The following is a 15138-nucleotide window of genomic DNA, read 5'->3' on the forward strand; positions in this document are numbered from 1 at the left end:
AAACAGCACTCCTATTTTTCCTTGTTTGCTTCCCTATTTGTTTTAAACTACGAATACCAACATTATAGAATTCCTTGTAAGAGATACATACGCGCATTGTCCACACGGTATCTTACGAATTAGTGCAGCAAGACAGTTGTACAGACTCATTGCCGATGCTATGCAGAAAATTGCTATCATAACATAAACTAGAAAAAAAACAAGACACTAAGTCATATGAGAACAAAAGGAATGTGGTAAGAAAATATATAAGCAATATTAAGTTTTAGCTTTCTTACTGAAACATGATACTTTCAATGCAGTGACCGTAATACTTTAATTTGAAGAGGTTACTAACTGAAGATATTTAGATCTTGAGTTTTATTGAAGAGTGGGTATTTTATGTGTTGTTTTAGTTCCACTACACATTGGTAGGACTGTTCAAGGCTGAAGCTGGCTCTATATTTTCTATCATTCAATGATTCAAACTAATATGTCTGTTAAAGATGTCTACAAAGTGAGTTGTAGACATTTCTAACGTTTTATTTTTATTTTTTTTTACGTGTCATCCTTGTGCAGGAGCCATGCTAATCTTCTCTGTATCGTTCCAATTTTAGTATATGTGCTGCCGAAGCGAGCACTATTTTTATTTTTTTTAAATGTTTAATTTATTTTTGATACAGAGAGAGACAGAGTATGAGAGGGGGAGGGGCAGAGAGAGAAGAAGACACAGAACTGAAAGCAGGCTCCAGGCTCTGAGCTAGCTGTCAGCACAGAGCCCGATGCAGGGCTCGAACCCACAAACGTTGAGATCTGACCTGAGCCAAAGTCGGAGGCTTAACCAACTGAGCCACCCAGGCGCCCCACACATTTCTAAGTTTTTAAATGTATGGAATGGACAAATTAAGGAAACAATATAGGGTGCCTGGGTGATTCAGGTAGTTGAACGTCTGACTTTGGGTCAGGTCATGATCTCTCAAGTTTGTGAGTTTGAATCCCACACTGAGTTCTGTGCCATCAATGCAAAGCCCACTTTGGATCCTCTGTCCCCGCCGTCTCTCTGCCCCTCACTTGCTTACTCTCTTTCAAAAATAAACAAACATTAAAAAACGAGAAATAAAACAGTATAAATGTTTTTTAAAATGCAGGTTAAGGATGACAACTGACACCTACCTTAGACATTAACCATGCTATCTATATTTTCCTACAGTGAATTTATCTCTAATAACTTGACTTTTGGTAAAACCGAATCCATTTTTTTTTAAGTTTGTTGAATTTGAGAGAGAGAGAGAGAGAGAGAACCAGTGGGGAAAGGACAGGGAGAGAGGGGGACAGAAGATCCTAAAGCAGGCTCTGTGCTAATGGCAGAGAGCCTGACATGGGGCTTGAACTCATGCACTGTAAGATCATGACCCGAGCCAAAGTTAGACGACCAACCAACTGAGCCACCCAGGCATCCCAAACCAAATCCATTTAAACAAACCTCTGTTATGATATGAAACTAAGGTAGCTAAAATCCACAAATATTTTTCTATATTAGGTAGTATTATTTGACAGTTATTTAAAATTACATTTACTCTTCTTATTCCTAAACAGGGGAAGAAATTACTGTACTTTAAAATAAAATATTCACTTTCTTAACTTTCTCAAAATTTCACAATGGAAATACAAATTTTACCTGAATTTTTTAAGTTCCACTAAATTTCAGAAAATTGTAACTCTGTGTAGGTGAGAAAGAAAGTAATCTAGAGACAGTAGATCAATCTTTCTTCTCCTTCTTTTTAATCAATACAGATTTTACTGCAATGGGTCTGCAAAACTGTTTCTTTTCCAGAAACATAGATATCATCCCCCAATTTTCTGATATCCTTGTTTTTAACTGTTGGCCACTTTCTAATTGGTGAACTTGGACAAATTACTTTTTTAGTTCCTTGTTATTTGTTATTGCTAGTTATATATGGTAACATAAACAGTAAGAAAGACAAAGATTGCCATGTTATGTTTGGTAAGTCATACACCAAAGGTTGCCAACCCAAGTTTTAAAACATAGGCAGAAATCATGCTCTTGAGATCCTAACAGAGTTTTAGGTATTTTATTCAGTGTCCTACTATACTAAGAAAATGACTAAGCACGGGAAAGAATCTGGTTAAAATAACTGTCTTTGGTTACTTTCTTGAACATGACTTAACATTAAATGGTAAGAGGAACCTTCACAATTTTATAATTTAATATATTACAAATGGCAGCAATTTTAGCTGTAAGAAACCATAAGGAACCAAAATAAAAATAAATCTTTCAATATCACATAGATTTAGTCAGTCATAATTAATCCCATGTCCTGGGATAAACAATGAGGGTTAATGATCTTCTTCCTACATTAAAAAATACATTTATAGGGGTGTCCTGGGAGGTCCGACTCTTGATTTCTGCTCAGGTTATGATTCCAGGGTCATGGGAATTGAGCCCCATGGTGGGCTCTACACTGAGTGTGGAGGCTGCATGAGGTTCTCACTCTCTCTCTCTCCCTCTGCCTGTCTCCCCTGTTCGCATTCTCTGTCTCTTAAAATTTAAGTTTTTTAAAAATTACATTTATAAGCAAGGCTTTTTAAATACCAGTAAGTTTAAATAAATTTCTCACCAAAAATGAAACACGTTGTAGGGTAGGGTAGAGGAATCTCTTTTCTATCAAAGACCACTAATTAAGCCACTGAGAATCAGACACAAAAAAACAGAAGGCTGCATAATAAATTAGAAAAATTAGCTGCACTATGACAATAGAAATAACTTTCCTAGTATCTTTTCTCCCAGCAACAGATTGAAATAGGCGTAACATTCAAATAATTATTTTTTCCTTCATGTTTTAAAGTTTATTGAGAGAGAGGGGAGGGAGGCGTAGGTAGAGAGACTGGGAGAGAGAATCCCAAGAAGGCTCCATGCCTAGTGCAAGCTTGATCCCACAAACCGCAATCTGAGCTGAAATCAAAAGCCAGACATCCAACTTACTGACCCACCCAGGCACCTTGAAATAATTTGTTTTTTTAATTGGAAATATATGTCATAGGTCTAGTTTTTAAATGATGCCACAGGACAGGAGAAATTGGACAATCAACTGAAACTAACCTCGGTTTTCTAGTCCAGAAAACTGTGCTAACGTTCTCTAAATAAGCCCTACAGTCCATAGCAGTTTTTACAAAGGGTTTTTGCCAGTTCTTATCAGGCACACTGCCCTTTATCCCAATCCCCCACGTTTGTGCTGTGCATCAGCCAGGCACAGCAAAGCACCATTCTTTCAGGCCGCTAGCAAGCCTGTCCAGGGGATGGACATGCCCATACAGTTTCTAGCCCTAACTTCTTAAAGGAAAAGTATCAGTTACTATCTAGACCACAGGCAAGTACTTGTATGTTTGCAGGGCTTTAGATGTAGTACAATACTGTTTATACAAGCAAAACAAAGTCTGAGCTCATCTTGATTTTGAAGCTGACAAAAGAACAAACCACACTTTGGGAGTGAGCAGACACAATCAATTAGTAATCTGAATAAACTTCAAATACAGCTCAGTAAGTTTTTTAAAAAGTTCAAATAATAATGTTGTTAGTCTGCTGCCTAGATACTGGGCTATCAAGCTTTATGTGCTGAGAGGGAAGCTTAGGGGTCACAGCAATTCTTTCAAGTCGTATGAAGGAGTGTTCTTTTCTCAAGATGTAGTATATTTCCAATCTGAGTATTTTTTATACAGAGTAATGAGGATCTAACACTTTTGACAGCTTAAAAAGTATCACTTTTTAATTATTTGCTTAAGCTTTCCAGGTAGAATACCATAAAAGAAATCTGGTGAAGTAAATGAAAAATTGTATGCTGAAAGTAGCAAATATAAAATAGGACTTCTTACCCAACCATTTGTAGAAGAAATAAAGTAAGACCATCATAACACAGCAGATGACCACAAATATTACAACTGTCAGAGGACTAAAAGTTAAGTATTCTTCCTTCTTTCTCCTCATTTCTCTATCTTCAGTGTTTGTCACGGCCTTCATGTTCTCCCTGCATAAACATACACAGGAACTTGAGAAAATCTCTGCCAGGTACAGTTATTTTTAAAATCAACGTCTAACACCAACTTAAATTTGTTTCTGACTACAAAGTAATATAGTTTAAAAAACTGCAAACCAAACAAACAAAAAGCACTTACCCTAGCAAGTAAAACGTCCTATAAAGTCTATGCTCCAGGGATGATCTGTTATTAACCACTAACTTTTGAAAGAGCATATTTTTCTGGAAGTAAATTATTATTTTTATTTATTTATTTTTGAGAGACAGAGTGAAACAGTGTGAGCAGGGGAGGGTCAGAGAGAGAGGGAGACACAGAATCGGAAGCAGGCTCCAGGCTCTGAGCTCGTTGTCAGCACAGAGCCTGACACGGGACTCAAACCCACGAACCGTGAGATCTGACCTGAGCCAAAGCCGGATACTTAACCGACTGAGCCACCAGGCATCCCTGGAAGCAAATTTTTTGAAACAGATGATATCTACCATATAAACACATTAATGTTTGCAGATGTTTATATTATCTAATTTGAAAACTACACTGATGTAATAAATTTCTGATGATAACCAGTTCTTTTTATACACTTATTACCAACTTACAGACAGTAAGGTACTTTTAAAATTAGCTTCTCTTACAGGTAAACATTAAATTCTTCTTTCAATCAACTCAGTATTTACTGTATACCTATTCTGTGCTCATCAGGGTATTACAAAGCGTTCAAGAGAAGTTCAAGACACAGCTTTCTCCTACCTTAAGATAGCAAAATATTGTTTCTGATTCTCTCAACAACCCTTGCTAAGCCACACAGCTAATAAAAGGCAGAGACCAAAGTTGAAGAAGGGCAGTAGTGTCCTATGTTGAGCAGTCTCTGTTCTGTCATCTTACTGTCTCATCTCAGTTACATGGAACCCACTATATACTTTTTTACTTCCAGTCCCTTACGCTCTGATCAACTAAACTCTCATTTCCTTTGCTTACACTGACCTTTCTCATAAGGTCTGGGCTCAATACAAACTTCAGGGTAAAAAAAAAAGGTTTACTTCTATCAAATTGTCCATTTGCCAGACTGCTTATTTACCAATGTACCACATTCTTCTTAGAAAATTGTTGATTGGGACGGACTACATCGAGTAATTGTGACTCTAGGGAGGCTGCCTGGGAAAAGAGCAGGGAAAGGGTTTGGGGACAGCTACAGCAGCACATTCTGGCAAGTGCAGAGTGGATGACAGAGTATCAACAGAAGTGTCAATAAAAGTGGTATCTGAGTGGGAAAAGGTGCCAACCTTTGGTATCTGTCATTGCAAAAAGGTACACTTAAAGCTATTTTATCACAGTGGAAGATTTATATATTCATATATATTGTAATAAAAGATGTATATATTCCTATTTAGTAAACCAGTAGAACACTTTAAAGGAAAAGATAAATCTGGCAAAGTAAAAATCACCAGGCAATTTTCCTTTCCAGGAAAGGAAACATGTACTAGATTTATATGATATAAAATACAAAATTCATCTTTTAAAACACTATACTCCTAACTAGCTTAAGAGCCTTATATAATGAAAAGCTAAGCTTTTTTTCATGCCATCTTGAGTTTATTGAGCTTGAGAACCAATGATTTCATTATAATAAAACTTTAATCCCCTATTGAAAAGTTTTAAACTGAACCAAGGCATCTTTCCCTTTTGTATAAGGTACATCTTTCATTTGGCAGGGTAATTCTGAGTTACAAGTTCCTGATCTGGCAAAGTTTCCCTTTCCTAAGTTTTATTCTCTCTCCCCTTCTCTTTCAATTTACCTTTTTACTTGCTAAATGACACTCCTTATGCTCATTTTTAAAAATTAAGATCTCATTGACATATAACATTAGTTTCAGGTATACAACATAATGATTCGACATTTGCATATATAACAAAATGGTCATAGTAGGTATAGTTAACATTCATCACCACAGCCATGTATTTTTTTTCCTGTGATGAGAACTTTTAAGATGTACGCTTAGCAATTTTCAAATATATAATAGTCTTATCAATTATAGTCAACATGCTGTATATCACATCCCCAAGAGTTACTTATTTTATAACCAGAAGTTTGTACCTTTTAGTAACCCTCACTCATTTTGCCACCCTCACTCTCTGCCTCTAGCAACCACCAATGGGACTCTGTCTCTGAGGTCCTTTTTTGTTTGTTTCACGTATCAGGGGACTTTATCTTTCTCTGACTTATTTTACTTAGCACAGTGCCTTCAAAGTCCGTCCATGTTGTTGCAAATAGTGCTCATGTTCTTAATCTTTCCACTTTTTATAGAGCTTCTTCCTCTTTGTCACTGGTTCATATTCTTTTGTATCATAAAGTCAGGCCCCTCACCCACAGCCACACATATAATTTACTCAGAATCAGCCACATCAATTTCAAAATTCATAATCTTGAAAGAATTAAAAAAATTTTTTTTAGTGTTTATCTTTGAGATAGAGACAGCACGAGCAGGGGAGGGTCAGAGAGAGAGGGAGACACAGAATCAGAGGCAGGCTCCAGGCCCTGAGCTAGCTGTCAGCACAGAGCCGAACATGGGGTTCAAATTCATGAACCATGAGACCATGAAGTGAGATGAAGTCAGACATTTAATTGACTGAGCCACCCAGGTGCCCCTTGAAAGAGAATTTTAAAAGCAGCAAGAAAAAACAGTTATATACAGGGAAAACTTCATAAGAGTATAGGCTGAATTTTCAAGAGAAACCTTTTTCAGGCCTGAAATCAGTGATACGATATATTCAAAGTATTGAAAGGAAAAGAATCTGCAACCATCAAGGCTATAATTCAGAATATGATAAGGAAATTCCCAAACAAAAATTAAAAGAATTCATCACCACCAAACATACTCTACAAAAAAGGTTAAAGGGGACTCTTTGAATGGGAAGGAAAGACCATAAGTAGGAGTTAGAAAAGCAGGATAAGGCACCTGGGTGGCTCAGTTGGCTAAGCATCTGGCTTCGGCTCAGGTCATGATCTCACGGTTGGTTCGAGCCCCGTGTCAGGCTCTGTGCTGACAGCTAGCTCAGAGCCTGGAGCCTGTCTTCACATTCTGTATCTCCTTCTCTCTCTGACCCTCCCCTGCTCGCACTGTCTCTGTCTCTCAAAAATAAATAAAAAACATTAAAAAATTTAAGCACAAAGGAGTAAGAAAAGCAGGAAGCACAAAAACAGTAAAAAATAAGCATATCTATAAAAATCAGTCAAGGGACTCACAAAATAAAAAAATGTAAAGTATGATATCATATACTTAAAACCTGGGAGGTGGGGAAAGCAGTATTAAATGGGTTCAAACGTAGACAACTATCAACTTACCATTGACTGTTATATGCAGATTTACAAACAAACCTAATGGTAACCACAAATCAAAAACCCATATGCAAAAAATAAAAGAAAGCTGAGATGCCTGGATGGCTCAGGTCATGATATTACAGTTCCATGGGTTCAAACCCCATTGTGCTGTCAGCACAGAGCCTGCTTGGGATTTTCTGTCTCCCTCTCCCTCTGGCCCTCTCCCACTCACACTGTCTCTGTCTCTCTCAAAATAAATAAATAAACTTAAAAAAAATAATACAAAGAAAGGAATCCAAGTATATCACTAAAGAAAGGCAACTAACTGTCAGAGAAGAGAGCAAGGGAAGAAACAAAGAACTACAAAAACAACCATAAAACAAGTAACAAAATGACAACAAGTACATACCTATCAATAATCACTTTGAATTTTTTTTTAATGTTTTATTTATTTTTGATACAGAGAGAGACAGAGCATGAGAGGAGGAGGGGCAGAAAGAGAAGGAGACACAGAACCGGAAGCAGGCTCCAGGCTCTGAGCTAGCAGTCAGCACAGAGCCTGACACGGGGCTCGAATCCACGAACGTGAGATCTGACCTGAGCCGAAGTCCGAGGCTTAACCCACTGAGCCACCCAGGAGCCCCTCAATAATCACTTTGAATGTAAATGGACAATGTGTTTCAATCAAAAGACACAGGGTGACAGAAAGGATAAAAAAAAAAAGCAAGAGTCATTTGTACACTGCCTAACAAGAGACTCATTTCAGACCTGTAGACACATGGAGATTGAAAGTGAAAGGAAGGAAAAGCATTTATCATGCACATGGGTATGAAAAGAAAGCTGGGGTGTTAGTACTTACATCTGAAAAAAAATAGACTTTATTATTTTTTATTGTTTATTTTTTTCTGAGAGAGTGAGAGTGGGGGAGGGGCAGAAGCAGGGGAGAAAGAAAGGATGAGAGAGAGGGAGATGGAGAAGGAGGGTGAGAGGGAGAGAGAGAGAGAGAAGAGAAAGGAAAGAAAGAGAGAAAGAGAGGAAATCCCAAGCAGGCTCCATGCCCAGGGCTGAGCCCAACCTGGGTTCAGTCCCACGACTGAGATCACAACTTAAGCCAAAATCAAGAGTCAGACACTTAACTGATCGAGCTACCCTGGCACCCTAGAAAAAAAAATTAACTTAAAAATAAATTTAACACCCCACTTACATTAAAGGACTAATCATCCAAACAGGAAATCAACAAGGAAGCAGTAACTCTGAATGACCCACTGAACCAGATGGATTTAACAGATACATTCACAACATTCCATCCTAAAACAGCAGAGTATACATTCTTTTCAAGTGCACATGGCACGCTCTCTACAAAAGACCACACACACATAAGACCACAAAGCAAGCCTCAATACAAGAGAAAAGATCAAAGTCATACCATGCATCTTTTTTGCCCACAATGCTATGAAACTGGAAATCAAGCACAAGAAAAAAGTTGGAAAAGACCACAAGTAAGGTGGAGGTTAAATAATATGCTACTAAACAGTGAATGGGTCAACCAAAAAAAATCGAACAAGAAATAAAAAATTACATGGAAACAAATGAAAATAGAAACACAGAGGGACAAAATCTTTGGGATGCAGCAAAAACAGATCTCAGAGGAAAGTTTATAGCAATACAGGCCTATCTGAAGAAGCAGAAAAAATCTCAACCAACCAACCTAATCTTATAGCTAATGGAGCTAGAAAAAGAAGAAACAAGGAAATGGAACACCAGCAGAAAGAAGGAAATAATAAAGGAGAGAAATTAAAAAATACAATAGAACAGATCAATGAAATCAGGAGCTGGTTCTTTTTTTTTTTTAATTTTTTTAATGTTTTATTTATTTTTGATACAGAGAGAGACAGAGCATGAGGGGGGAGGGGCAGAGAGAGAAGGAGACACAGAACAGGAAGCAGGCTCCAGGCTCTGAGCTAACTGTCAGCACAGAGCCCGACGCGGGGCTCGAACCCACGAATGTGAGACCTAACCTGAGCCGAAGCTGGAGGCTTGACCGACTGAGCCACGCAGGCGCCCCAGAAGCTGGTTCTTTGAAAAGACCAACAAAATTGATGAACCTTTAGCCAAACTTATGAAAAAAAAAAAAAGAAGAGGAAAAAGAGAGGACTCAAACAAAATCACAAATGAAAGAGAAGAAATAACAACACCACAGAAATACGAAGGATTATAAGAGAATATTATAAAAAAAAATAAATGGCAACAAATTGGACAACTGAGAAGGAATGGAGACATTCCTAGAAACACACAATCTCTCATAACTGAATCAGCAATAGAAAATTTGAACAGACTGAGTACCAGCAATGAAATTGAATCAGTAATGAAAAAAATCTCAAAAAACAAAGTCCAGAACTAGACAGCTTCATAGGTGAACACCTATTCTTCTCAAACTATTACAAAAAGTAAGAGGAAGGAAAGCTTCAAAATTCATTCTCCAAGGCCAGGACTACCCTGACACCAAAAGCAGACAAAGCTGTACAAAACTACCATCATCCAAACAGTCTGGTACTGCCACAAAAGAGGACGTAAGATCACCAGGATAGAGAGCCCAGAAATAAACCCATGATTACACAGTCAATTAATCTTTGACAAAGGAGGCAAGAATATGCAATGGGAGAAAGTCTCTTAAACAAACTGTGTTGGGAAAACTGGACAGTTCGATACAAAATGAAATATGACTATATTCTCATACTGTACAGAATAAACTCAAAATGTTACCTTATATCTGCCAGAAGAACTAGATCAAAAGACAAGAAATACCAAGTGTTTTTGAGAATGTGGAGAAAAAGGAACATTTGTACACTGTTGGTGGGAATGTAAATCACTGCAACCACCATGGGAAACTATATAGAGGTTCCTTGAAAAATTTACAATAGGGGTGCGTGGGTGGCTCATTCGGCTAAGCATCAAACTTCAGCTCAGGTCCTGATCTTAACAGTTCTTGGGTTCAGGGCCCCATATCAGGCTCTGTACTGACAGCTGAGAGCTCAGAGCCTGCTTCATATTCTGTGTCTCCCTCTCTCTCTGCCTCTACCCTGTTCACACTCTGTCTCTCTCTCAAAAATAAACAGACATAAAAAAATTTTTTTTAATTAAAAAAAAAAAAAGAAAAATTTAAGAGTTACCATAATCCAGAAATTCCAATACTGGGTATTTGCCCAAAGAAAATGAAAACACTTATTTGAAAAGACATACACACCCCTATGTTTATTGCAGCATTATTTACAATAGCCAAGATATGGAAGTAATCAACCCAAGTTTCCATGCATCGGTGAAAGAATAAAAAAGTACTGGTATACATATATGTATACAATAGAATATTACTTAGTCCTAAAAATGAATGAGATATTGCCATTTGCAACAAAATGGAGGGACCTGGAGAATGTTCTGCTAAATGAAATAACTTAGAGACAGACAAATACCACATAATCTCACTTATATAAACATTTAAGAAACAAGTGAACAATTTAAAAAATAAAAACAAAGACAGACTCGTAAGTACAGAAAGCAAACTAGTGGTTGCCCCAGAGGGGAGGTAGGCAGGGTAATGGGCAAAATAGGTAAATGGGATTAAGAGTGCATTTATCTTGATGAACAGTGAGTAATGCACTGAATTGTACTGCATGCCTAAAAGCAATGTAACACCTTATGTTAATTATTCTAGAATTAAAATAAAAAAAATTTTAAAGTCCATAATCCTGCTGGTAAAGAACTCCTTCTTTTCCAACCTGGCTACTGAAGGTAATGAATTCCTTGTTTTTTATGAATAAAAAGGCTTATATGTACTCCTCTCCCATCTCCAATCTATTAAGGAGGAGCCTGCCCTAAAATGTATATGAAGCTTAACCTGCTAACTCAAACCGGTCTGTGGGCCAGCAAAATCACTTGAGACCTTCTTAAAACATAGAATCTTGGTGCCCATTCCAAGCCTACTAAACCTAAATTTTCACTTTAATGAGATCTCAAGAGTTTGTATGCATATTACCATTCAAAAATCCATACTCTAGAGAAGAAACAATATGTAAATTATTTACAATATACATAGAAGTACAGTGAGAATCTGTATTAAATGGGAAAACACTTTCAATGAATTAGTAGCTTAAGGGAAATACTTAGAAAGTTTCACCAAACAATCTAGAAAATGTTCTTAGAGGTCTTCTTACATGCTATGCTTTGTAAGAATAATAATGAAGAAAAAACAATGCTTACTCACATGAAAATATGTGACTGATACATATATTGAAACATTTTTTCCAAATATATAAAATATTTAAAGCTCAATACTCCAGAAATCTATACTTGTTAAATCCCAAGAGTTTTCTCTTGATACGAGTCAATCAAATTTTAGTATTTTAAGAAACTATAGGGGTGCCTTGGTGATTCAGATGACTGAGTGTCTGACTCTTCTTGATTTTGACTCAGGTCATGATCTTGCAGTTTGTAGGATCAAGCCCTGTGGTGGGCTCTGAGTTGATAGTGCAGAGCCTGCTTAGGATTCTCTCTCTCTCCCTCCCTCCCTCTCTCTCTCTCTCTCTCTCTCTGTCTATCCCTCCCCTACTCATACGAGTGCATCTGTGTGCACATGTGCTCACTCTCTATCTCTCAAAATAAACATTTACAAAAATTACAAATAAACTTCATTTAGTTGCAAATAAGTCCTTTTTAATGGAATTAAATTCACAAGATGAATATACTGTCCTTTATGCATAAATATGATCAAAGCACATTTTTTAAATTCAGAGTTATAAATATGAACTGATCCTTTTAAGCAATGTTTAACCCAGACCCAAAGATACATAACTGGAAGAAGACTGGTGTCAGGTTGTTACTAAATAGGGAAATCTAAATTTTATGTACATTTTGAATTTCTATATTTAAGTTAAAATATGTACATGCTTTATATCCTTAGAATTCCGAAAGCATCAGAGAATGCTGAGGCCACACTGTTAATGACTGAACTCAGGAAGAGCTGAAACCCCCAGCCCTACCTTCTCTTGCTTATTTCCTCCAATTTGAATAAGTAGGCATATTAGAACACTAGATATCTTCAACTTTTCTGTGAGAGCTAAGTAAACATTTTAATTTTAATGTGATGTAATTTCAATGTTATCCTACCAGCAGAAGAGTTAGAAAAAGCTGTGACTCTCTTCTTCTCAGTGAAAAGTTAAATGACCTATAAGACGATAAATGCGCAAGCTGATCTTATTAGCACTATATTCTGAGGTCAGGTAAATTTTAAATGTTGTTAACATGATTAAAATGATTATAAAACAATAATTTTTAAATCATCTATCACAAAAACACTGAAGTTTAAACTTACAATTCAATTAGTCCACTCCAATAGCCTCCTAATGCCACAGTGAACACAGCAATTACAAAAATAACCACCATGGTATAGTCAAAGTTGGGCCACGATGGAGAATACATTTTCACAGTAATGTTGTCTCCAAGAGTCTGAAAGGCAAAGTAACAGTTAAAACATCAGAATTAGTTTTCTTTCTACTACAGTATATGGCAGCAATATTCTAATTTCACTCTGATACTGATACTATACATTAGAAAACCAGAACACTAGAACCATTTTTGACAATACAATATATTCTCTTGTCATAATTATGAGGCTATACTTTGGTTTATTAAATCTTGAAAGTTCAGTGGTCCACACAATCACATCCTGTCAGGAATTTAAAGCTAAGATAAAGGATGGTAACACAGAGATTGTTAAAAAAGTCAAAACAAATCAGTATCTTTTCTAAAGTCAGGGCTCTGAAGCACCTAGTACTCACTGGAAGGTGAACATTTCCCAAATAAAGACCTGATTGGCCTTTATAGCTTCTTGTTAGCAAATGGAAAACATATAATTTAAATTTATTATCAGTGATTAAAAGTAAAAAATTGTACTATGTATAAACTTTGTATAATACATAATTACTAATTTACCTGCTTCATATCTTTAAAATCTTTGTGGTTTATAAATGCAATCACTATTTTCACATCATGAAATTCAGATTTGTTCCCTGAAGGAGGAAACTAAAAGAAAAAAACATATTATGAAAACTTATGAGCCACCAGCATATTTACAGAATAAAATACACATTATTCCATTAAATATAAAGATATCTTTATTTAGTTCTAAAACAAAGTTTCATATGTTCTTTCTTGATGTTAGAGTTTTCAAACTGGAATCCTTTTAGCATAAACTTAAACTGATTTATATCTGGGTATATCATACATACATGTGGGGGGGTGTATGTGTGCAGTACATACACATATACATACATGTTTGTTGCTAACAAATATGTTAGGACAGAGTCTTGTCCACTTTAGGAATAGAAAAGAAATTACAAGGGCGCGTGGGTAGCTCAGCCAGTTAAGTGTCTGACTTCGGTTCAAGTCATGATCTTACAGCTCGTGGGTTCAAACCCTGTGTCAGGCTCTGTGCTGATAGATTGGAGCCTGAAGTCTGCTTTCAGATTACGTCTTCCTCTCTCTCTGCACCTCCCCTGCTAGTATTCTCTCTCTCTCTCTCTCAAAAAATAAGTAAACATTGAAAAAATTTTTTAAAAAGAAATTACAAAGATTTCCAATTAAATGCCTGTGAGTGCCAGAATGTTTACTTTAAAAGAACCCTACAATGAGATTATTCCAAACCCAGCCGATATAATACACACCAAAAAGATAGCTCAATTCCTGTGAAATTTGATATCATGAGTTCAAGAGTTTTGCAACTTACTAGGACACTGTTATTGGCAACCAACAATGCTTCAGCACCTCCTGTTTGTGCAATTCTGGCTTTTTCAAGAAAATGGCAGGTTCCCCACTGTACTACAACTGCTTTGCTTTTTATTCCTTCAGACGGAATATCAGAAAGGTTGCACAATGGTGTGGTAGTCAGATTCATCAAACTGATGGAAGTCTGAAAAGAAGCAATGTCTTTAAAATGATAAAGATCATCTTTCACAATAAATGCATTCAATGACAAAGTATCAATATTAGTTTAATACCAGGTTCTTTTAAATCAGAAATATTTTATGACAACCAGGCTTTGAGTTAAGTATTTTAAAATTCTCTAACTTGTTTTTTTTCCACAAAGGGAAAAGCATGTAAGCTAAAGTTATAAAATAATTAATCATCATATGTTACAGCTAATTCACACACCAAAACATAATACTCATTTTCGCCTTTCAATAATTTTATGTTTACAAATAAATACTAAGTGTGATTTACTTACTGCATTTTCTAGGGTACTTGGAAGATCTGTCCAATGAGGGTTATATAGCATGCAGTAGTCCTTAGACGGTGCAGGTTTGCCAATTCCAGACGCATGCAAGATTGCTTCCTGAGCAGCTGTCTAGGGCATGAACAATAATTTTCACACTGGTAATAATCTGGTTTGACAGCAACAAAAGACTTTAATAATGCTATTTACACGTAAGGTTTTACAGTACTTCCTTAAGTGGGAAGATCTTCCAATGAATTTATTTCTTATTTGAGGAAAACACTGAAGTTATACACATTTGCCCAGAACACATTGGTTTTTTTTTTTAATAGTTTATTGTCAAATTGGTTTCCATATAACACCCAGTGCTCTTCCCCACAAGTGCCCTCCTCCATTACCACCACTCCCTTCCCTCTCCCACTCCCCCTTCAACCCTCCGTTTGTTTTCAGTATTCAGTAGTCTCTCAGGTTTTGCGTCCCTCTCTCTCCCCAACTCTCTCACTCATCATCAGGGAAATACAAATCAAAA

At 36.6% G+C, this 15138-nt stretch overlaps 1 protein-coding gene and 1 non-coding gene across 5 annotated transcripts in view; both read right to left on the minus strand.

The window, feature by feature from the left end:
• The window catches only part of SPPL2A (signal peptide peptidase like 2A), a 174402-nt gene that overhangs the window by 19228 nt on the left and 140036 nt on the right, over window positions 1-15138 (minus strand). For all 4 annotated transcript variants that reach the window (XM_029951819.1, XM_029951818.1, XM_029951816.1 and 1 more), the window contains 6 exons: window positions 14622-14741; window positions 14124-14306; window positions 13331-13420; window positions 12711-12844; window positions 3871-4022; window positions 92-188 (listed from right to left, as the gene is read on the minus strand). In XM_029951819.1, coding sequence (XP_029807679.1) covers window positions 92-188; window positions 3871-4022; window positions 12711-12844; window positions 13331-13420; window positions 14124-14306; window positions 14622-14741 — 776 coding nt within the window. The remainder of the gene's footprint in view (window positions 1-91; window positions 189-3870; window positions 4023-12710; window positions 12845-13330; window positions 13421-14123; window positions 14307-14621; window positions 14742-15138) is intronic.
• Window positions 513-620, minus strand: LOC115303089. The gene has a single exon (XR_003913804.1). It is a non-coding gene; the product is annotated as a U6 spliceosomal RNA (small nuclear RNA).

This window comes from Suricata suricatta, chromosome 9, assembly GCF_006229205.1.
Source record: "Suricata suricatta isolate VVHF042 chromosome 9, meerkat_22Aug2017_6uvM2_HiC, whole genome shotgun sequence".
NCBI lineage: Eukaryota > Metazoa > Chordata > Mammalia > Carnivora > Herpestidae > Suricata > Suricata suricatta.